The sequence below is a fragment of the Ailuropoda melanoleuca genome, chromosome 4 (assembly GCF_002007445.2).
Source record: "Ailuropoda melanoleuca isolate Jingjing chromosome 4, ASM200744v2, whole genome shotgun sequence".
NCBI classification, from domain to species: domain Eukaryota; kingdom Metazoa; phylum Chordata; class Mammalia; order Carnivora; family Ursidae; genus Ailuropoda; species Ailuropoda melanoleuca.
Genome location: NC_048221.1, coordinates 124,455,154 through 124,479,622, shown reverse-complemented (window position 1 = coordinate 124,479,622; position 24,469 = coordinate 124,455,154). Strand labels below are relative to the sequence as shown.

At 41.4% G+C, this 24,469-nt stretch overlaps 1 protein-coding gene across 1 annotated transcript in view; it reads right to left on the bottom strand.

Annotated features, from left to right (window-relative positions):
* Positions 1 to 24,017, bottom strand: part of ASXL2 (ASXL transcriptional regulator 2) — a 133,518-nt gene extending 109,501 nt beyond the window's left edge. Inside the window, exon 1 of the mRNA XM_034659795.1 lies at positions 23,682 to 24,017. Coding sequence (XP_034515686.1) covers positions 23,682 to 23,738 — 57 coding nt within the window. The 5' untranslated portion in view covers positions 23,739 to 24,017. The remainder of the gene's footprint in view (positions 1 to 23,681) is intronic.
* Between the last annotated feature and the right edge of the window lie 452 nt (positions 24,018 to 24,469).

The following is a 24,469-nucleotide window of genomic DNA, read 5'->3' as shown; positions in this document are numbered from 1 at the left end:
TAATGTTACACTTCTCTTTTAAAAAATATTTTTAGTCTAACCCTGCTGAACTTTTGATTTGTTTTGCAAAGTGGAACTGTTTTAAATTTATAAACTTACCTGATAAGAACTGAAATTTTTATCATACTGATTCTTCGCACCCAGATACAAATTGGATCTCTTCGATTTTTCAAGTCTTTCCCTCACCCTTTTCAGGGATTTTACAGTTTTCTTCACCTAGATCCTACACAATTCTTATTCAACTTATTTCTAAATACTTTATATTTTTCATTATATTTTGTTAATTATTGGTATAAAGGAACTCTACTGAAAAACTTTTTAGGGCGCCTGGGTGGTTCAGTCACTTCAGTGTCTGCCTTAGGCTCAGGTCATGATCCCAAGGTCCTGGGATCGAGTGGAGCCTGCCTTCTCCCTTTCCCTCTGCCTGCTGCTTCCCCTGCTTGTGTGCTCGCTCTCCTGCTCTCTCTCTCTCTCTCTCTCGTCAAATAAAATCTTTTAGAAAAAAAGAAGAAAAGCTTTTTAAAGATTGTATTTATTTGAGAGAGTCTGTGTAAGCGCAAGCAGGAGTTAGGGGCAGAGGGAGAGGGAGAGAATCTCACGCAGACCCCGCACTGAGCACAGAGCCTGACTTGGGGCTTGATCTCATGACCCTGACATCACAACCTGAGCCAAAACCAAGAATCAGATGCTTAACGAACTGAGCCTGGCAGGCACCCTCTACTGAAATGTTTATATTTACCCTAACAATCACCTTCTGAACTCTTACCTAAATCTAACAGGTTCTGGTTGATTCTTTGGGGATTTCTAAATAAGCAATCACAATACCTACACACAGCAATACTTTTTCTCTTTAATATTTATACCTCACTTTTCATGTGATATACCTACAATTTCCAAAACAATGCTGAATAAAAGTCGTGATAGCAAGTTTTGTCGTATTTCCAACTTTTTCACATATCTGTCTCTATAGTTTCACCATCATTATGATGTTGGCTGTTAGTTTGAAATATTCTTTTTGTTAAATGTATCCTTCTGCCCAAACGCAAAATTAAAGTGATCAGACAATGGATTGCTTGCTGTGCTTCATTATTTTAAAAAAAAGGGCACCTGGACAGCTCAGTCAGTTGAGCATCTGCCTTCGGCTCAGGTCAGGATCCCAGGGTCCTGGGATTGAGTCCTGCATTGGGCTCCTTGCTCTGCCTGCTGCTCTCCCTGCTTGTGCTCTCTCTTTCCTCTCTCTCTGACAAATAAATAAAATCTTTAAAAAAAATTAAAAAATAAATTTTTAAAAAAGCAATATGCTTAGTTTCATTTCCACTATTCGCAAGACAGTCAACTATATCTAAATTGCCCACACAAAGAAATTCTATGTGTGTTTATCCGCCTGGGTATGTAGATGCTTAATACTTTCTTTTACTTAAAAGATTTTAAACAGATAGTGAATATTAATAATTGCCTTTTTGACACATGAGATAACACTAGTCAGGTAACACTAGATGCTGTAACCAAATCTCAAAATTTCATTAGCTTAACACAATACAGGTTGTTATTTGGTTATCAAAAGTTATTCAGTTATGACACGTTATTAACAGTTCAATGCAGCTGATTCCTAGTCATTGCACAGTTTTTCTCAAGCAAGTAATTCAAGTAAGCAGAGTCTTTCCAGTATGTGATTCACCATGCCTTAGGCCATGAAGTTCTCTACATCTAACCTGAGAACACATGGAGAAAGTACACCCTATTCTTAAATACCTTAACTCTGAAGTGACACACATCACTCCTGTTCACATTCCACTACAAAAATAGCCATGTAGCTTGGGACACCTGGGTGGCTCAGTCGGTTAAGTGTCTGTCTTTGGCTCAGGTCATGAGGTCCTGGAATTGAGTCCCGCACTGGGGTCCCTGCTCAGTTGGTAGCCTGCTTCTCCCTCTGCCTGCTGCTCCCCCTGCTTGTGCACGGTCTGACAAATAAAATCTTAAAAATAAATAAATAAATAAAACTTAAAATTAAAATGCCATAATCTTCCTAAAGCCCTTAAAGAGCTCTATAAATTTTTTGATGAAACCTTGGCCACTACATGCCACAAGGAGGAAGACTGATACCCTATATAAACTACCTTCGACAGGCCAGTGCCAATCCAGATCATTCCAGGAGATCTTGGGTTATTGGTCGCCCTGTGACATCCAACATGTCCTACTGAGAGGAGCTAGAGTAAACTGAGACAGAAAGGAAGTAAAACCTACCAAGAATCCCAGAGAACTCAGTTTGGTCCTAGTAATGACACATCTTACCTCCATGACTTTATCTCTGTACTCCAGCAACACCTGCCTCTTCACCAATAATACTAGACCAAGCAGGCACATTCCTGCCTCAGTCTTCCCGCTAATTGCTCCTTCTGTATAGAATTCTTTCCCTGAGTATCTGCAAAGCTTGATCCTTCACTTCCTTCAAAGGTTTGGTCAAAGGTCAACTTCTCAGTGAGGCCTTCCTTGAATACCCAATTAAAATTGCAAACACTCTAATCCCAGCCAGCATTCCTCAGCCATCCTGCTTTCCTCTTGCCCACAGCACTTATCACTAATATAAGACATATATAATTTATGTATTTACTATGTTGCCTGTCTTCTACCCCACCCACATATTGTAAAGTTTCATGCTGACGGGGATTTTTTTTTTTCCCTGATTTGTCACTCCTACATCCATAGATCTTAGAATGGTGCCTGACATATGGTTAAGTCCTCAATAAATATTTAAATAAATTAAATGTTCCATAGACTGAACCTCCAAAGATATGACAGTGACATATAGTGTTTGCGAATTGATCCTAACCTGAGCCAACCTAAGATATTCGCCAAAGAACTGTTCCTTCCATTAGCTTACAAATCTAAAGACCTGATTTTTTTTTAATTGACAATATTCAGGGGCACCTGGGTGGCTCAGTTGGTTAAGCGTCGGCCTTTGGCTCAGGTCACGATCTGAGGGTTCTGGGATCAAGCCCCGTACCAGGCTCCCTGCTTGGCGGGAGCCTGCTTCTCCCTCTCTCTCTGCCCGTCCCCCTGCTTGGCTCTGTCCCCCTGCTTGGGCTCTTTGTGCTCTCTCTCAAATAAATAAATAAAATCTTTAAAAAAAAAAAACTGACAATATTTATAACGATACTATCATCCTTGGTCTCTGCCTAAATCTCTTACCCTACATGGAGAAAACAAGAAAAGGTTTCAGAAGCCACCCCACCCCAGAGTATGTAAGTTTGGTGCCTGCCTTCACTATGCAACCATATCTTCCATCTCCATTTTGTCTACTTCCAAAGGAAAATTTAAAAAAACAAAACAAAACTAGTGTTAAGAGCGAAGTTGGTAGGGGCGCCTGGGTGGCTCAGTCATTAGGCGTCTGCCTTTGGCTCAGGGCGTGATCCCGGATCCCTGGGATCAAGCCCCTCATCGGGCTTCACCACTGGGAGCCTGCTTCTTCCTCTCCCACTTCCCCTGCTTGTGTTCCCTCTCTCGATGGCTGTCTCTGTCAAATAAATAAATAAAATCTTAAAAAAAAAAAAAAAAAGAGGGAAGTTGGTAAAGGAAGGAAGGGTAACAATAAAAGAATACAGGTTTATGGGGCACCTGAGTGGCTCAGTCGGTTGTGAGTCTGTCTTCAGGTCAGGTCATGATCCCAGGGTTCTGGGATGAGACCCCTTCTGGCTCCCTGCTGAGCAAGGAGGCTGCTTCTCCCTCGCCCTCTCCCTCTGCCCCGCCCCCGCTCCTATGCATGTGCACATGCGCGCGAACACTCTCTCTCTCAAATAAATAAATATTTTTTAAAAAATAAAACAAAAAAGAAACCAGAATTTTATAGAAGAAAACTTCAGGCTGATATATGTGTTTAACTACTTATATTTTGGGGGTGCCTGGGTCACTCAGTCGTTAAGCATCTGCCTTCAGCTCAGGTCAGGATCCTAAGGTTCTGGCATCCATCCCCACATCGGGCTCCCTGCTCAGTAGGGAGCCTGCTTCTCCCTCTCTCTCTGCCTGCTGCTCCCCCTGTTTCTGCTCTGTCAAATAAATAAATAAAATCTTTTTAAAATAATAATAATTACTTATATTTTAAGCTTTTCTAGCCATGTAAGGCAATATTATTTAATTATAATTGAACTTCCCAGCTATCTCATAACTTCTAAAAAAAATGTTAGTCCTGGGGCGCCTGGGTGGCTCGGTCATTAAGAGTGTGCCTTTGGCTCAGGGCATGATCCTGGCGTTCTGGGATCGAGCCCCGCATCAGGCTCCTCTGCTGGGAGCCTGCGTCTTCCTCTCCCACTCCCCCTGCTTGTGTTCCCTCTCTCGCTGGCTGTCTCTCTGTCAAATAAATAAATAAAATCTTTAAAAAAAAAAATGTATCCACTAAAATGTATCCACTATGTGGCAAAACTGATGATCCCATACATTGCTTGTAGCAATCAATATAAATACAACCCTTAAAAAAGGCAGTGAGTCAAAGAGCAAATTATAACCAACTATATCTCTAATCTCCCCAAAGGAAATACTCCAAAAACAGGGATGGGTTCCAATTCCAGGTAAGATGGGGTAAATATATTCCACCCTGTCACTCCCACTGGAATGTACCTAAAAAACTTGAATAGAATGAAAGGAGCAGCTGAGGACTTGCAAAGTAAATGGCTTCTTCTCATGCTCACACGGAGCATGCACCAAAATATAGCACACTGTGAGTCATAAAACACACCTTAATAAATTTAAAAGAGAAATCATGCTACGTCTGTTCTTGGGCCATAATGGAATTAAACTAGAAATCAGTAACAGAAGATAGCTAGAGAGACTCCTGGATGGCACAGTCAGTAGAATATGCAAATCTTGATCTTGGGGTTGTAAACTCAAGCCCCATGTTGGGCCTAGAGCTCACTTAAAAAATTAAAAAATAACACACACTGCCATTAAAAAAAAAGAAAAAAAGACAACTGGAGTCCCAAAATACATGGAGTTATTAAACACCACAGTTTTTGGTTTTTTTTTTTTTTTAAGATTTTTATTTATTTATTCGACAGAGATAGAGACAGCCAGCAAGAGAGGGAACACAAGCAGGGGGAGTGGGAGAGGAAGAAGCAGGCTCATAGCAGAGGAGCCCGATGTGGGGCTCGATCCCATAACACCGGGATCACGCCCTGAGCCGAAGGCAGACGCTTAACCGCTGTGCCACCCAGGTGCCCCTAGTCTGTGTATTATTTAAAAGTGTGGTGTTTAGGGGCACCTGGGTGGCACAGCGGTTAAGCGTCTGCCTTCGGCTCAGGGCGTGATCGCGGCATTCTGGGATCGAGCCCCACTTCAGGCTCTTCTGCTATGAGCATGCTTCTTCCTCTCCCACTCCCCCTGCTTGTATTCCCTCTCTCGCTGGCTGTCTCTATCTCTGTCAAATAAATAAATAAAATCTTTAAAAAAAAAAAAAAGAAAATGCAAATACAAGTAATCAAAATTTCAAAATGCAGGAAAAGCAGTGCTTAGAAATTTACAGCACTGAATGCATACATTCGTACATTAGGGAAAAAAGATCCAAAATTAATAATCTAAGCTTCTACCTTAGGAAACTAGAAAAAGAGCAAAGTAAATTCAAACTTAAGTAGAAGAAATAATAGAAATGAGGGGTGCCTGGGTGGCTCAGCTGGCTAAGTGTCTGCCTTTGGCTCAGGTCATGATCCCAGAGTCTGGGATCGAGCCCCAAGTCAGGCTCCCTGCTTGGCAGGGAGTCTGCTTGTCCCTCTTCCTCTGCCTCTCCCCAACACCCTGCTCATGCCCTTGCTCTCTCTCTCTCTCTCTCTCAAATAAATAAAAATATAAAATGTGGGATGCCTGGGTGGCTCAATCAGTTAAGCATCTGCTTTCTGCTCAGGTCATGATCCCAGGTCCCATATTGGGCTCCTTCCTCAGCAGGAAGCCTGCTTCTCCCTGCCCTGCCTGCCACTCCCCCTGCTTCTGCTCGCTCTGACAAATAAGTAAATAAAATCTTTTAATAAATAAATAAAATATTCAAAAAAAGAAAAAAGAAAGGAAGTAACAAAAATCAGGGCAATAAACTATGAAAGTTAAAACAGGAAATCATAGAGAAAATCAGTAAAGCCAAAAGCTGGTCCTCTCAAAAATCAATAAATCAATAAACCTAAGACTATGAAAAAAAAAGAAGACAAATTACTAGTATCGTAAGTGAAAGCGAGGACATCATGACATTACAGATCCCATGGACACTGAAAGTGTAATAAAAGAACACTGTGAACAATTCAATGCCCGCAAATTTGATAACCTAGATGAAACTCACCAATTCCTTGAAAGGCATAATCTGTCAAAATACAACAAGAAGAAAAAGACAACCTGAATAGGCCTGTATCTTTTAAAGAAACAGAATAACTAATAACCTTCCAAAACAGAAAACACCCGGCCCACATTGGTTCACTGGTGGATTCTACTGAACTTTTTTTTTTTAAGATTTATTTATTTATTTGAGAGAGAGCAGGAGGGGGAGAGGGCGAGAGAGAGAGAGAGAGAGAGAGAGAGAATCTCAAGCAGACTGTGTTCCCAGCAACTAGCTGGACAAGGGGCTTCATCTCACGACCCTGAGATCAAAACCTGAGCTGAAACCAAGAGTCAGCACTTAACTAACTGCGCCATCCAGACACCCCACCAAGCATTTTTTTTTTGAAAGATTTATTTGATTTATTTGACAGAGAGAGAAACAGCCAGCGAGAGAGGGAACACAAGCAGGTAGAGTGGGAGAGGAAGAAGCAGGCCCCCAGCAGAAGAGCCTGATGTAGGGCTCCATCCCAGAACTCCGGGATCACGCCCTGAGCTGAAGGCAGATGCTTAATGACTGAGCCACCCAGGTGCCCCCCTACCAAGCATTTAAGGCAGAAAGTATACCAATTCTCTACAATCCTTTCCAGAAGATAGCAGGAGTAACTTCCTAACTCATTCTGAGGCCAGCAATACCCTAATACCAAAACCAGAAGGGAAAAGGAAACCTATAGATCAATATCTCTCATTAACATAGATACAAAAATCCTTAACAAAATATTAACAAATCAAATCCAACGAAGTTTATGGTAGCAGACAGATTGGAAAAGACCAGAATTCAAAATACCACCAACTAGCAATGAGTTTAACAAATTTCCCCCTCTCGTATCTCTCAATCTGATCTCACCATAGCCCCAAACCCGGATACGGATGGGCATCAGTGTAGACAGTTCCATTAGGATAGGAGTCTCCTAATGCTCAGCAGGAAAGCAAGAATTTCCCCATTTTCTTTCTTACTTTTATTTTTAATTTTCCTTGTTCTCTCATACATCAAACCCAAGTAATTCTGTGGCAACAACAATAACAGAGTTAAGTAGGTGCTTAAAACTCTCAAAGGAGGGAAACCTTCCCTTCCATATCAGAGGAGTTACAGTACCAAGACAATGAGACAAAATCCCATTGCTCTTTTAACCTCTCTTGTCTCCTGCTGCTTGACCCAAGAGGGACACAACTGTAGGAAAAACACAGAGTGGAATAAAGAAAATTACTGGCCAAAGATGAAAAATGGGAGTCCCAAAGAATCAGACAAAAGAACTCAGGAAAGTGACCCCTTAAAATTGTGTATGAACTCCTCAGCTAACACCTGAGCTATGCATAGTGGACTGGATACTAAAACAGTATAGGCAAACTTTGAGAATGAACTATAGGACAGACTGGGGACGGTAAAACTTTTCTATAAAAGGCCAAACAGTAAATACTTTAGGTTTTGTGGGCCCAATAGTCTCTGTTGCAACTGTTCAACTGTGACTACTAAAGTAAGAAAGCAGCCACAAAAAAATACAAACAAGTGGGCATGGCTGTGTTCCAATAAAATCTTATTTATAGAAATAGCATTAAAAAAATAAAATAAAATAAAATAAAAAATAAAAAAAATAGGCAGTGAACTGGATCTGGCCCACAGGCTGTAGTTTCACAACCCATAGGGAAGACCACTACCCAAATCCCAGATACTATGATGGTTCACACAAAGGACAAATCCAAATAGCAGTCAAAAGTCCTTGAAGAGTTAACTGGCATTTAAACAACAACCCACAGAAGGCTGGTCAAAACTTGAAGCCTAAACACAATTCAGTCAACTGTTTGTTAAAACAAAACTATTAACATTCTCCATAAAATTTAAACAAGACACAGAGTATCAATTACAATCTAAATTTATTTGGTATAGCAAGACCCAGGAAAACCTCAACTTGCTTGGGAGAGAAAATCAAGAAATAGAAGGAACAAAATAACCCTGATAGGGGAAATGTTTCACAGACTTAAAAGCAATTATTATAAAATGTTCCAAGTAAAGGTAAACACTCTTGAAGGAAGAGGAAGATACAAAGTAGAATATAAAGAAGAACCAAATGGAAATTTTAGAACTGAAAAATAACCAAAACAAACAAAAAAATACCTCACTGAATGAATCAATAGCAGAAGAGGAAGTGAACATGAAAACAGAAAAACAAATTATCTAATGCTGGGGGGGGACTTTTACTCAAAATTTAAGTTTTTGTATGCCAAAGGAGATATCAAAAAAGTGAAAAAACAGGGGTGCCTGGCTGGCTCAGTTGGTGGGAGCATGAGACTACTGACCTCAGGACTGTGAGTTCAAGCCCCATGCTGGGTAGAGAGAGAATTTCAAAACAAGTCTTTAGAACAAACAAACAAAAAACAAAAACAGTGAAAAAACAACCCACAGAATGGAGAAAATATTTCAAATGATGTATCTGATAAGAAAAGGCAGAGCAGGGACCTCAGGTGGGAATATACACATCAGGTGAGTCAAATTTTTGTCACACTGTACATGTCCATGAATGACCAGAAAAATGTCATAGTATTGATTTCGGTGTTAGTAAACTTTAGGGAGCGCCTGGGTGGCTCAGTCCATTAAGCTTCCAACTCTTGACTGCAGCTCAGGTCATGATCTTAGGGTCGTGAGATCGAGCCCTGCATCAGGCTCCACACCCAGCATGAAGCCTGCTTAAGACTCTCTCCCCCTCTCCCTCTGTCTCCCACCCTACCAGGCTTGCTCATGCTCTCTCTCTAGAAATAAAAAATACAGGGCACCTAGGTGGCTCAGTCAGTTAAGTGTCTGTCTTCAGCTCAGGTCATGATCCCAGGGTCCTGGGATTGAGCCACACATCAGACTCCCTGCTTGTGCTCTCTATCAAATAAATAAACTCTTAAAAATAAACAAACAAATAAATATCTATATAGGAGCTTCCTCAACCTGACAATAAGTGTTCACAAAAAACCTACAGTTAGTACACTTAACGATCAAAGACAGAATGCTTTCCCCTACAATGAGAAAAAAAGTATCTGCAAATCATATCCAGCAAAGGATTTGTACCCAGGGTGCGTCTGGGTGACGCAGTCGTTAAGCGTCTGCCTTCAGCTCAGGGAGTGATCCCGGCATTCTGGGACCGAGCCCCACATCAGGCTCTTCCACTGGAAGCCTGCTTCTTCCTCTCCCACTCCCCCTGCTTGTGTCCCCCCTCTCGCTGGCTGTCTCTCTCTGTCAAATAAATAAATAAAATCTTCAAGAAAAAAAAAGAAAAAAAAAAGGATTTGTACCCAGAATACATAGAGAATTCTCAAATTCCATCAGCAGAACAATAAACAACCCAGTTAAACAGTGGGCAAACGACTTGAACAGACATTTCACCAAAGACGACATACAGCTGGAAAATAAGCACAAACAAAGACGCTCCAGAGTGACGTGGCACACAGTTGGCAGTGAGGACACAGCACCCTTGCTCCCTCCTCTGTGACTCCATCTTTGCAGCAGCAGCTGCAGTGGCCGCAGTTCTGTCTCCAACACGCAGTTCTCTGGTAGCGCCCAGGAGCTACACACCCTCAAGGTGACTGGGCAGGAGACAGTCGCCCAGATCAAGGCTCATATAGCCTCACCGGAAGGCACTGCTCCACAAGATCAAGTCATGTTCCTGGCAGGCTTGCCTGTAGAGGATGAGGCTACTGTGGGTCAGTGTAACGGAAAGGCTCTGACCACCCTGGAAGTAACCGGCCTCACGCTTGGAGGTAAAGTCCATGGTTCCCTGGCCCGTGCTGGGAAAGTAAGAGGGCAGACTCCCAAGGTAGCCAAACAAGAGAAAAAGAAGACAGGCCGAGCCAAGTGGCGGATGCAGTACAACCGGCGCTTTGTCAATGTTGTGCCCATCTTTGGCAGGAGAAAGGGCCCCAATGCCGACTCAGAAGTCATACCTTGTAACCCTGGCTTTCCCCAATAAAGACACTTAGTTCAGTTTAAAAAAAAAAGAAAAAGAAAAAGAAAGAAAGAGAAAGAAAGAAAAGAAAAGAAAGAAAAGAAAAGATGCTCAACAACGTAAGCCATAGGGAAATCAAAACCACAATGATTTACCACTACACACACATTAGAATGGCTAAAATGGGGCGCCTGGGTGACTCAGTGGGTTAAGCATCTGCCTTTGGCTCTCAGGGTCCTGGGATCATTTGCAGCATCAAGCTACCTGCTGGGGGGAGGGGCGGTGTCTGGGTCGGCTTTTCCCTCTACCCGCTGCCCCTCCCCCTGCTCATGTTCGCTCTCTCTCAAATAAATAAATAAAATCTAAAAAAAAAAAAAAAAAGAATGACTAAAATAAATGCTGGCAGTACCAAGCGCTAGCAAGGATGAAGAACAATTGCATTTCAAATACACTGTTGGTGGGAATGCAAAAGGATATAGCCACTCTGAAAGGTTCCCAGTTTCTCACAAAGGTAGACATACACTTACCAATCATACAGCAATCCCACTTCTGGGTATTTACCCTAGAAAAATGAAAACTTAATGTTCGAAAGAGCATCTGCCCACAAATATTTACTGCAACTCCCTTCTTTGCCAAAAACAGAAACAACCAATAAACTCCTGAACAGTGAGTGGATAAACTATTATACATTAGCACAATGAAATACTACTCAGCAATAAAAAGGAATGAACTATTAATACACAAAACAACATAGATGAATCTCAAAAGCATTAAAGTGAATTAAAGAAACCAGTCTCAAAAGGTCATATGCTATACAATACCATTTATAACATTCTCGGAAAGACAAAACTAGTAACGAAGAACATATCAGTAGTTGCCAAGTGTTATGGACAAGTAGAGGGTAACTACAGCAGGACAGCAAGACAAGAGTTTCCTGGCTTGTAACTAACTGACTGTTGTGGTTGTGGTGGTGGTTACGTGTGTTAAATTCAACACAACCATGTAACAAAAAGGTCAATTTTTTACTATATGGTAATTTTTAAAATAAACTTCTAAATCAAAATACTGGAGTGAGGTACCACAGCTAGGTGTCAGTAGAAAATAAGATAGTCACTACAGCATTAAAGTGGCCATTTTAAGTTTTCTATTTTAAATACTGTTGAGCATTTATGCCATAACCACATAATGGAATATTCTTCAGCGATAAAAAAGGGTTAATATTAGCAACACCACAAAATGACACATAAAAGTATTTTTTAACATGAGAAAGCAGAATAGAAACTGAGAGACTAATTACAACCACACAGAAAAAAAAAGTATCAAAGACTAGAAGGAAATATCCCAAAATGTTTACATTGTGTCAAACAGTAGAACAGGCATTTGTTTCCAAGTTAATATTACTTCATAATCTAAATAATTCATGAAACTTTTGCAAAACTAAGGCAACCTGTGACATATTACTATAACTAAAATATATTTATTTTATATTTCAACATGGATGGACTTAAACGGTATTATGCTAAGTGAAGTCAAACACTGTATGATTTCCCAACCAACAAAACAAGAAGAAACCCAGAGGCACGCCTGGGTGGCTCAGTCGTTAAGCATCTGACTTCGGCCCAGGGCGTGATCCCAGGGTCCTGGGATAGAACCCCGCATTGGGCTCCCTGCTCCACTGGGAGCCTGCTTCTTCCTCTCCCACTCCCCCTGCTGTGTTCCCTCTCTCGCTGGCTGGCTCTGTCAAATAAATAAATAAAATCTTTAAAAAAAAAAAAAAACCCATAGAGATAGATGACAAACTGATGGCCGCAAGCAGAGAGGGGAGTGGGGGATGGACCAAATAGGTGAAGGGGATTAAGAGGGACAATCTTGGGGCGCCTGGGTGGCTCAGTCATCAAATGTCTGCCTTCAGCTCAGGTCAGGATCCTAGTGTCCTGGGATCAAGCCCTGCATCCAGCTCCCTGTTTGGCGGGGAGCCTGCTTCTCCCCCTCCCTCCCTCTCCCTGCTTCTCCCTCTCCCTCCCTCTCCCTCTCCCTCCCTTCTCCCTCCTCCCTCCCTCCCTGCTCCCCCTACTTGTGCTCACTCTTTCTGTGTCAAATGAATAAATAGAATCTTTTTTTTTTAAGATTTTTATTTATTTGACAGAGAGAGACAATGAGAGGGGGAACACAAGCAGGGGGAACTGGAGAAGAGGCGGCTCCCCACTGAGCAAGGAGCCCAACGAGGGGCCCAATCCCAGGACCCTGGGATCATGACCTGAGCTGAAGGCAGACACCTAACGACTGAGCCACCCAGGTACCCCTAAATAAAATCTTAAAAGAAAAGAAAAGAAAAGAAAAGAAAAGAAAAGAAAAGAAAAGAAAAGAAAAGAAAAGAAAAGAGGTACAATCTTCCAGTTGTAAAGACACAGGGATATAATGTACAGCATAGGGCATACAGTCAATGACACTGTAAAAACTTTGTATGATGACAAATTATATACATTTCATAATGTATATAAATATTGAATCACTGTGTTGTACAACTGAAACTAATACAATATTGTATGTTAATTATTCTTCAATGATAAATAAATCTCAACAGAGTGAAAAATACAGTAATCCTAACTCTGAACCAAGGTTCATAAACAATAAAGTGAAGTAATATTTATAAAATATCAAACTTCATCTTGATCATTAATAAGAAAAAAGACTGACAAAAATGTTTGATTAAATAAAGAGTAAGAAAATATCTAAAAATGATACAAAGTAGAGTGAAGCCATTTACAAACTACAGGGTTTCGAGGCACAGACAGTTCAAATCACAAACATGCTCAGACAACTTTTAAGATTAGCTTTAGAGCATAAAACTTAGATATTCTTCATAGACAACTTTCAAAACCCCTTTAAATAATCTACAAATTCCTGGTGGGAGGTCCACAGAAAGTTAAACAATCATTTTCATTAAATCTGTGTCACTTGCTACCTCTTGTCAACTAGAAAACAAACCTGGGAAATACGTATGAAGCAAATCCAGTACTAAGTTAAAAAATGGGAAATAATCAATATTTAATGGTGTTTTCACAAAAAGCATCATGCATGCCAGAGCTACCGCGGTATCTGACTCTAGGTAGCAGTAGTCACATAAAATACAGTACAAATGGCTCCTTCTTGGAGCTGTGCAACACACAGCCCTGATTGATTCTACCACCTGCCCAAACCTGAGACCAGGTACAGAGGACAGCAGTATGGAAAGAACAGTCATTCAGGAATTCAGAAATAAGAAAAATCAACATGAGCTAGAATAACTGGGAAAGTTTTGCTTTCTTTTTTCATCTTAAATATAGTAACATTTTGTTGTGCTCAACAGCATTCCACAACCTCCTGTATGTGTGAAAACTTCAGAAGACTAGCAGAACTTCAGTAAAGGCTTCTACTGGAGGGGCACCTGGGTGGCTCAGTCATTTAAGCAGCTGCCTTCAGCTCAGGTCATGATCCCAGGGTTCTGGGATCAAGCCCCACATCAAGCTCCCTGCTCAGCAAGAAGCCTGCTTCTCCCTCTCCCACTCCCCCTGCTTGTGTTTCCCCTCTCTCTCTGTCAAATAAATAGGTAGAATCTTTATTTAAAAAAAAAAAAAAAAGGCTTCTGTTGGAGAGCTGTAAATGGGATAAGTGTAGGTAACACTAGATATAAAATGAGAAAAAATTCTGAATGATATACCTCCTACCCGTTTGATTCAAGAGAGCCCTACTCTAACCCTCATAACCTCTCTACAATAAATCCCACAAATGACCCAAACTGCTCAAATACAGATGTGATGTTATCTCCTATATAAAAACGCTCTATGGCTCCTAGAATAAAAATAGTTGTCAGCCCAACTTCTACAGCTCTCCACATTTTAGCCCCAACCTACCTTTTCTGGCCATATCTTTCACTATACTTTACAATACTCACAGGTAAATTAGCCATGCATCAAACATTCCCTACACTTTTTAATTCTTTTCCTCTTTTCAGCTCTTCCCTCTGCTTAAAATGCCCTTACCCATATTCACCTGTTTTATCCATCATCCCTTAATACCCAGGCAAAATAGTCTGAGACCAACCCTGCCATGCTCCCTTCTCCACCAGATTTTAGTATTACTACTAGTTTGCTATTATATGGCCTCTACAACACAAATTTATTTTGTGATTATTTATAAATAATTATGAAACTTAGGTTAAAACAAATTTATCTCAGTTTAAGTTTATTTTTTTTAGTAATCTCTACATCCCATGTGAGGCTCAAACACAGGTCCCTGAGATCAACGGTCAAAAGCTCTTCTGACTGAGCCAGCCAGGCGACCCTATCTGTTTCCATGTTGTCAGGTTCTGAGCATGGAGTAACTGAGTCTTCCACTTAGGGTCTCACTAGGCTGAAATCAAAGTATCAGCTGGGACTGTGAACTCACCTGAGGCTTTGGGTTCTTTTCCAAGCCTACTAACAAGCTTACTTGTTGGCAGGTTTCAAGTCTCTTTCTGTTTCCTTGCTGGCTCTTGGCCAGGAGTCACTCAGCTCCTGGAGGCTGCCTGCCACTCCTTGCCACATGGCCTTTTCCATAGGCAGTTCACAGTGTCTAAGTCAAGAGTGGGATTTTGTGCAGAATCTCCTGAAGCAAGAGATGGATCTTTCAGTGAGTTCCCAAAGTTGTTCAAAGCTAGTTTCACTCTCTGTGTCTCATTCACCTTGGGAAAGGGGGCAAATGGGGTCCCTGAGGTTAAACTGGCTTTTCATTACAATAGTCTCAAACCTGTGCTTACTTGCTAAGAAGTAACTTCACAGTATTTCGTTTTCCCATTCAAAAAACATAAAATAAAAAATAGGTATTTATTAACTTTCCAGTAAACAACAAACAGTACTTATACTAGGGATTATACAAGGCACTTTTCATACATTCTAACCTGATCACCTAACACCCCAAATGGTAAATTCTACTATTATCTCTATTTTAACATCAGGAAAATTGAGAAAGCATAGTGTAAATCCCTACAACTCCAAATCTGGTCCTTAGACCAAAGTGCCAGCATCGCCTGGGAACTTGTTAGAAATGCAGACTCTCTGGGGGGTGCCTAGGTGGCTCAGTAGGTTGTGAGTCCCCACTCTTGGTTCCAGCTCGGGTTGTGAGACTGAGCCCTGCACTGGGCTCTGCACTGAGCATAGAGTCTTCTTGTCCGGCTCCCTCTGCTCCTCCCCCTCCCCACCATGTGCTTGCTTTCTCAAATAAATAAATGCATAAAATCTTAGGAAAAAAAAAGAGAAAGAAAGAAATGCAGAATCTCCGGCTACACTGCAGACCTACTTAATAAAAATCCATTATATGGGGCACCTGGCTGTCTCAGTCTGTAGAGCATGTGATCCAAACTTAGGGTTGCGAGTTCGAGCTCCACATTGTGTGATTACTTAAAAATAAATTTTTTTTTAAATATATGCATTATAACAAGCTCCCCAGATGATTCTTACTTTAATATTTGAGCACTGGGGTTTTTTTTAAAGATTTTATTTATTTGGCAGAGAGAGAGAGCACAAGCATAGGGAGAAGCAGGCAGAGGAGGAGGGAGAAGTAGGCTCCCCACAGAGCAGGGAGTCTGATGTGGGGCTCGATCCCAGGACCCCAGGATCATGACCTGAGCTGAAGGCAGACGCTTAATCAACTGAGCCACCCAGGTGCCCCTAAATAAATCTTTTTTAAAAATTGTCTAAACCACTCAAATCATACAGGAAACTAATCTCTATAAATCAACAGGAATACATTACAATTTTTATCTTACTATTTAGAAGTCAGTCACTAACACCATTAAGCACTTTATTTGAAACTGAATATAGCTAAACCAGCTACTAAATAATTCAGATATCAGTGGGTTAAAGATTCAAGATGATTTGGGCCATCCCAAGCTGTGAACTCCAGTGACAGTCAATTCTAAAGGAAGTATCAAATTTTAAATGTCAGCAGCCAAAGAATTTTCAAATGAAAAGTCTTCACATGATTTTTACCAAAAGATGTATCAAATTACTCAAAAGATGCTATAAGATTTTATAAGCGTTTCCTGATGCCTAGTACTAAGTACATGTGCATTTACCATTAACCAATTTTAGCTTTGTTAAGCAAGGTTAGAAGTAAGAATTATCACAGAAATTTCCCAATGTCAAGGGGTGCCTTGGGAGTTCCAGGTTAAGAGCCCAACTCTTGACTTCGGCTCGGGTAATAATTTTAGGGTGATCTTAGGGTCATGGGATCAAGCCCCACGTGGGGCTCCATGCTCAGCGGGAAGTCTAAGATTCTCTCTTTCCTTCTCCTTTGCACCCCCCCCAACCCATGTCCATGTGCTCGCTCTAAAATAAATTTTTAAAAGAAAAGAAAATTCCCCATGTCCAACCATAACTCAAAAGGGTCTTTGGATACCCTGGTGTATCTTGGAATCATTTTTCTCAGAACAAGAGATACCTGACCAGTTTTCCTACCTAACAATACTGATTATAGTTGACTAACTATTCAAATCGTGCTCTCCTGAAAGAACAGGGTCTTCTTTTTTATCTCCAATAAAAAAAGGTGGAAAAAAAAAAAAAAGACTAAGCACTCGTGCAATAAAGTGAGTTAAGCTCTGCAGATAAAAACAGGTAAAAGCCTTGCCTTTAGGGGCATCTGGCTGGCTTAAGTGGTAGAGCATTCAACTCTTATTCCCAGGGTCATGAGTTCAAGCCCCACATTGGGCATGGAGCGCACATTACAAAAAAAAAAAAAAAAAAAAAGTCTNCCCAATTAAAAAAAAAAAAAAAAAAAAAAGTCTGTCTTCCACCAGCAGTCTTACTAAAATATAAACTGAATTCCCCTTATTTGTTCACAATAAAACATGTATTTTATTGAAGATATGCCTTTGGGGTGCCTGGGTTGCTCAGTCCTTAAGCGGCTGCCTTTGGATCGGGGCGTGGTCCCAGTGGGATCAGCCCTGCATCCGGATCCCTGCTCTGCTGGGAGCCTGCTTCTTCCTCTCCCACTCCCCCTGCTTGTGTTCCCTCTCTCACTGGCTGTCTCTCTCTGTCAAACAAATAAATAAAAAAATCTTAAGAAAAAAAAAAAAAGGAAGATATGCCTTTGAATCTAAACATTTTTTAAAATTTACACTCAATTTGGGGTGCCTGGGTGGCTCAGACAGTTGAGCTGCAAACTCTTGATTTCAGCTCAGGTCATGGTCTCAGGGTCCTGGGATAGAGTCCCATTGGGCTCTGTGCACACAGGGAGTCTGCTTGAGGTTCTCTCTCTTCCTTGCCCTCTGCCCCCTCCCCCTGCTCATGGGCTCTCACAAATAAATAAATCTTAAAAAAAAAAAAAAAAGTATACTCAATTTACAATCTTTAAGTGGGGAACAACTCAAAACCTAGAAAAGCACAAACAGTAAAGACTGACAAATCTGTTTACATTACAATTAAAAATATCTGGACAGGAAAAAAAAAAAAGCCTGTATCAGTCAAATCAAGAAACAAAAATGGGGGGCGCCTGGGTGGCACAGCGGTTAAGTGTCTGCCTTCGGCTCAGGGCATGATCCCGGCGTTATGGAATCGAGCCCCACATCAGGCTCTTCCGCTATGAGCCTGCTTCTTCCTCTCCCACTCCGCCTGCTTGTGTTCCCTCTCTCGCTGGCTGTCTCTCTATCTCTGTCAAATAAATAAATAAAATCTTTAAAAAAAAAAAATACTAAAGGGGTGCCTGACCGGCTGTCGGTGGAGCATATGATTCTTGATCTCAGGGTTCTGAGTTCAAGCCTCACGTTGGGTGCAGAGATGACTTAAAAATAAAATCTTTAAAAAAAAAAAGAAAGAAAAATAAAAATACTAAATTGCACACTACTATAAACTATGAGGATGGTCTCTGCAACATGGAAGGAAAGACTATAGAACTAGAGGGGCATTCAGAGGTTATCTGGTAAAAAGGACAAGGCAGGTTTTAACAAACCATACTGCTCAGTTCCCTGTAGTTTTATCTTCCACACGGTGGTCTCCTTCCAAACAGCTTTTGTAGTGAAAACACCGACAGCAAAATTTCACCAACAGCAAAACTGCACAGCCTTTTAAGGGAAGACAGAATCTGTAGAGGAGGAAATAGCAAGAATTCTGCAAATGGGATGCTATTTTCTCAGCTCCTGTCAGAATTCCAGGAGATGCAGTAGCAGCGGTACGTTTCATAGAAATTTTTAATTTATGTGTTCAAAAAAGATTTTGATTTTTCGTTCAACTAGTTAGGTTGTGGGCTTTTAAAGCAGGCACATAAAAACAAGACAGAAATAAGGGTGAAATGAAAATACAAAATTCAAGAAGCAAAGACAGGGTGACTTTAATGTTATGGCAAGAAGGAGGATCAGTCAAGTGAAGGGTGTTACATCAAATCACCTAGCACAAACAGACTTGCAAATAGCAATTTCATGAATGTATCAAGTATCTTACAACTTTATGTCAATTAAACCCCAATAAAGCTGGAATAATAAATAAAAATATGCAGTTAGTATTTTGAAAATTATAGATCGGAGCAGTTTTTCAATTTTTAACCCATGGTCCCAATGCTTTCTCATTCTATTTTCTATGAATTCCACAAACCAAGATTTTGCCCAGTTTTACCTTCCATAGTCTGTATTATAAAAGCAATAGGGGCGCCTGAGTGGCTCAGTCATTAGCGTCTGCCTTCGGCTCAGGGCGTGATCCCAGAGTCCTGGGATCTAGTCCCGCATAGGGCTCCTAGGCTGGGAGCCTGCTTCTTCCTCTCCCACTCCCCGTGTGTTCCCTCTCTCACTGGCTGGCTGGCTGTCTGTCAAATAAATAAATAAAATCTTTTAAAAAATTAAAATTAAAATTAAATAAATAAATAAAAGCAATAGATTTATTATGTTTTTCCAAAACACATGCTCTCTCCTGGAGATTGTAATACAACTACAAATACAATACAAATACACACTAAAAATGACTCTGGACTGGTCAATATATATCCAAAGGGACATAACCAGGCCTGGCTTTTAAGTCTGTATTTGTATTTATGATTTATTTTTATTTTTTTAAGGATTTTCTTATTTGAGAGAGAGAGAGAGAGAGAGCTAGAGAAGACAAGCGGGGGAGGAGTAGAAGCAGGCTCCCAGCAGAGCAGGAAGCCCTGATGTGGGGCTCAATCCCAGGACCCTGGGATCATGACCCAAGTGGAAGGTAGCCGTCCAAGTGCCCCAGTAATTTTTGTTTTTAAGATTTTATTTATTTATTTGACACAGAGAGACAGAGTGAGAAGAGAGAGCGTGCGCGCATGAACAGAGAGCGGGAGGGAGAGGGAGAAGCAGGCTCCCCGCTGAGCTAGGAGCCCGATGTGGGGCTCAATGTGGGGCTCAACCCCAGGACCCTGGGATCATGACCCCAGCCGAAGGCAGCCGCTTAACGACTGAGCCACCCAGGCAGCCCTGTATTTATAATTTTTAAGAAAAAAATTACTCAAAATAAAGATTAAAGGGGCGCCTGGGTGGCACAGCGGTTAAGCGTCTGCCTTCGGCTCAGGGCGTGATCCCGGCGTTATGGGATCGAGCCCCACATCAGGCTCCTCTGCTGTGAGCCTGCTTCTTCCTCTCCCACTCCCCCTGCTTGTGTTCCCTCTCTCGCTGGCTGTCTCTATCTCTGTCAAATAAATGAAATCTTAAAAAAAAATAAAAATAAAAATAAAAATAAAGATTAAGGGTCCTGAAACTTTCTAAGTTGAGACTGGAGCAGAGGGAAAGGGAGAGAATCTTAAGCAGGCTCCACAACTTAATGTGGAGATCATAACCCGAATGAAATCAAGAGTCAGATGCTTTAACCAACTGAGCCACCCAGGCGCACCCATTATACTTTTAGTTACTTTCCATTTTCTATACTTCCTACACAAAGTAATTAGACTCTGATTACTCCTTTAAACAGAAATTTTCTATCCTTCATCTTATTCCCCAAAGTTAAATGACTTTAGGTAAATGACAAAAATAAAAATCTATGTACATTCAAAATAGTATTAACCACTAAGGGAAATCTATATAGATAGCATCCTGCCCTCCCCCCCCCAAAAAAACACCTTCTCTTCAGTCTACAAACCACATGCTAAAGATCTACAAGACACACTGCTGTGCTCCTCACCTGTAACACCCATACTTACTTCACTTCTCATACTCTGACCACCTTATTCCCAAGATATCCAAAGGTACCTCTAGTGTACAATCTCTAAGGTCTGCCTCTCTGTCCCTTCCACTTAAAATCACAACAAACTTGTCTTTTTAGGACAACGCTTCCCTAGCTGTGGTACCTTAACAAGGGAAAAGTCAAAAGAAAAACAGGATCAACAAGATTGTACTATTTCAAAAGCTCTGCTTTAGAAAAACAGCGAAACTCCTCAGGATGTCATTAAATATTTAGATGATACCAGGTTTTATGTTTTCGTATTTTGGGGGTTTTTTGCTTTGTTTTGTTTAAAGAATGAGCATAACTTTGCCCACAATTCTAAAATCAGTGTAATGGTTCTTAAGATTTCTGGCTTACTATAAGTTTTTCTATTCAAATTGAACCAAACACTATACTACAGATCTAACTCCGAATCATTTCATCACCATCACTGCCATCCTTAAAATTCAAAACATGTGCGACTGTTAACTAAATATTTGAGTAATGCTTTTTATAACTAATGTATTTATATAGGGCAAATATAAGATCAGTAGGGAGATGGTCCAGTGTAGTGAATGAGCATTCAAGTTCTGTGGAATCTCAACTCATTATCCCTCTCTTTGGTGTCCCTAGTTATTGGAACCAGTCTATATACTCTAGATTTAATCAGCCTTTTGGCATAATTTTACTATCTTACAGTAATTATGAATTTTATTTTCTTGATTTTTCAGATTGTTTATAGTAACCTTACATCAATCCATAGCTCTCACACACACCCTCCACATCATACGTGTATATATAATTAATTTTATTTATCTATTGTTATACTATTGCTCAGAAATACAGCCCCATTTTAATAAGTGCTCCCTCAAACTGGACAGCTCTACAATGCAGGTACCAAGAACACAATGAAATAAGAAGCGGCTATTGCTTGTTTTCGTAAATAATTTTATTCTTTCCTTGCTCAAACTGTTCCTAGAACACCTGACCTTAATGCCTATGAAATAAGTTTCTTAAGACATACTTCTCCTAGTCCTCTTGATCTTATAAATATATGAAACATTTCTTAATTTAGGTCAAAGTTACTTCCATTTATCAAATCACTAATTTTCTGATCTCAATATTCTGAAATATTAAAGATTTACTTTTATCTATTCCCTCTACATTTACTTCTAAATAGTCCTTTCTACAAACGGAAACCTTTTAAATACCGAGGTTTAGTTTAATTCCTCACTTTACAGATGATAAAACAAACCAAAATGAGTAGGGTGTTTTTTACATTTTTCCCACTAGGGGGAAAAAAAAGTTTTAGTGTTAACCATTCTCCTTCTAAAATTCATTTTTACTAAGATTGAGGCCTTACATTTGCCAGAACCAAATAATACCAAGCCGCTAATACACTGATCCCTTCAAGAACTCACTCTGTATTCTACTTAATAAACTAGCCTTTCCATCTTTTAGATACTATTTTTCACATAGCTAGCCAGGCATGAAATGTTTATTATGAATGAACAAATATGTTAATTATAGGAAAATCTAAACAGCAGAAGAGAAATTTTCCTACTTGTCACAATCTCCTATTGATTAGACTATTTTATCCAAAGAGACCATAATTCAAAAGTACTCTTAAGATTCTAGAGACTTAATTAACATAATTAGGGTTGTGGTCTGTTTACCTACAATTAAAATTTGCCATCTTTTTAATAAAAAGAAAAAGCCCTGAGGTATTCATCAAGTAGAAGAAAGTGTAACAGCCTTCTGTGAAGGAGCAATTTCCTCACGACCAAAAAAATTATTTCTAGGGTTTATCTTTTAGAATAAAACTATTGGCACAGCCACAATTATGAAGAGACTGTTAAGTGATAACCCTCAATAAATAAAATGTGCTTTTATTTATTCACTAACTTTTTCACATTTCCAACCAAAACAGAAATACAAGCTTAAGACTCATCAAATCCCCTATCACATCAAATTTACAAAACAAACGCACAAGGTTTACAAAAATGCGCAAGACTGAATAAACAGCAGGATCCAAATGTGGGGAAATAAAAAGACTGGATGGTAATATAACAAATAACATTAGCAAATATAACTGAGGGGGGAAATACGTGATTTCTTATTTTCTTCTTTATACGTTCCTATAATTTTCCAAGTTTTCCCACGGTTTACATTTCTTACTTTCATAATCAGAAAAAGAAAAAACCTCTTTTAAAAAATAAACCGTACATCATATAAAAAGGGTTCATTCAGGAGGGTTCTCCATATTATACAAGTATTACTGACATGATTCACCGTTAAAGATAACGTCTCCACACTTTCTCACTTGCCAACACTAACATGCTGCTGTTTTATGTCCTATTACTTTTCTGCTGCATCTCCTAATGTTTCATTTCTACATATATACACACTTCATTTTTTCATACAACACAATAAAAGTCTCACCGATCACTTAAATCCTACCTCTAAATCTCGTTATTAAAAATTAGGGGGGAAAAAAGATGGTTTTACCTACTAATTACAACTTCGCGAACCCACCATCACTTTAGCTACGGAAAAGTCAAGGCCGGGTAAACTACACGTCCCACCATGCATTGCTGCCTTGTTCAGAGTAGGTCTCTACGGAAACAGAAAAAAAAAAAAAAAATCTACAAGTCCCACCTGTTACTTCGTTTCTAAACACCTCCTGCACTTTCAGCTTCAACAGCAAACAAAAACAAGAGCCTCGTGACCTCACGTTGGATCTGGGAGCCCAGACGAACAGGGAACCCGGGGTCAGGCGGCATGTCCGCTATAGCGGGTAAATTCTACCAAGATCCAGCGCTCCTCTCTTCTTTCCGGGGCTGGGTGCACGCACAAGCCTTCTCCTATCTGCATCCAATGGGGGCTCTTCAGCCGCACAAGGGAGAAGAACCGGTTACTGTGCAAGCACAACAGACTTCCCCATGCCGGGGCGGGAGCTACCACAGAGTGGAGGTGAGAGCGACGTGACCCCGAAAGGCGGCTTCAAAACACCAACGGGACTCGTCGCAGACGCAGGGAGAAGCCACAGCCCCGCGGCGACCCTCTTCCGCTGGGCGCCTCCCTTCCCACAGGGATCACAACCCCGACACTAACCGCCGCCCTCTCCGCGCGGTTTTGTGCCCCCTTCAGCCGGGTCGCTGGGCCAATGACCTCCCTTCCCCTGCGACCGGCAGGCGGCGAGGGAACAAAATTCTCCCGGGCTTCCCCTTCGCTTCCTCCCCCTTACCGTCTTGGCGGCCTCCGCCCAGGTCCTGCCCTTCTTCCTACGGCCCTTTTCCCTCATGTCGGGTCTTGAACTGACTGGGAGGCTCCCGTGTCCGGGCTCCGGCCGCCCTCCCTGCCTGCTCTGCCCTGCGATGCTTTTCCCGCGGTGCCGGGAAAGGTGGGAGAAAGGGGAAGTCAGGCCGGAGGAGCACCCAAGCAGAGGAAACGGCGGGGTGGTGCGCGGGGGGGCGGGGGTCTATGGGGCGGCCGGTCCTGCTGCTGCCGTTGCCACTGCTACCGCCGCTGCCATATTGGGTCCTTACTGTACAGGCAGCCGCTATGGTCACGTGACCGCTCCCGCGCGGCCGTCACTACTGTACGCAGCCGGCCGCGCGAACGTGCGCGCGCGCGCCCCCGCCTCCCGCGCGGGCCTGCAGGGCGAACGAGCCGGCGTTCCGCTGCGTCTCCTTACTCCCCCGCCCTTCCGCTCTCCGCCTATTCTTTGGAGCATGCGCGGGAGGGAGGTCTGACGCTGATGTGCGTCGGCCGTCCTGCGCTCACGCCTACAGCGAAAATCTGCCTGCGGAAGCGGAACTTAATCCATCCCGGAAGGCTTATTGAGCGGATTCTGACCGCATGCTGGGCTCCGTGGTGGGTTTAGGGCTTTTCCATCAAAGGGCGACCCTCCTAGCTGTCACTCTCAATAAGCCTCGTACTTGAGTTTTTTCGTTTGTCCATCTTCATTTTTATAAACGTTATCTTTTTGACGATTTGCAGCAGTTCTTGTCTGCTTATTAACACATTCGATAG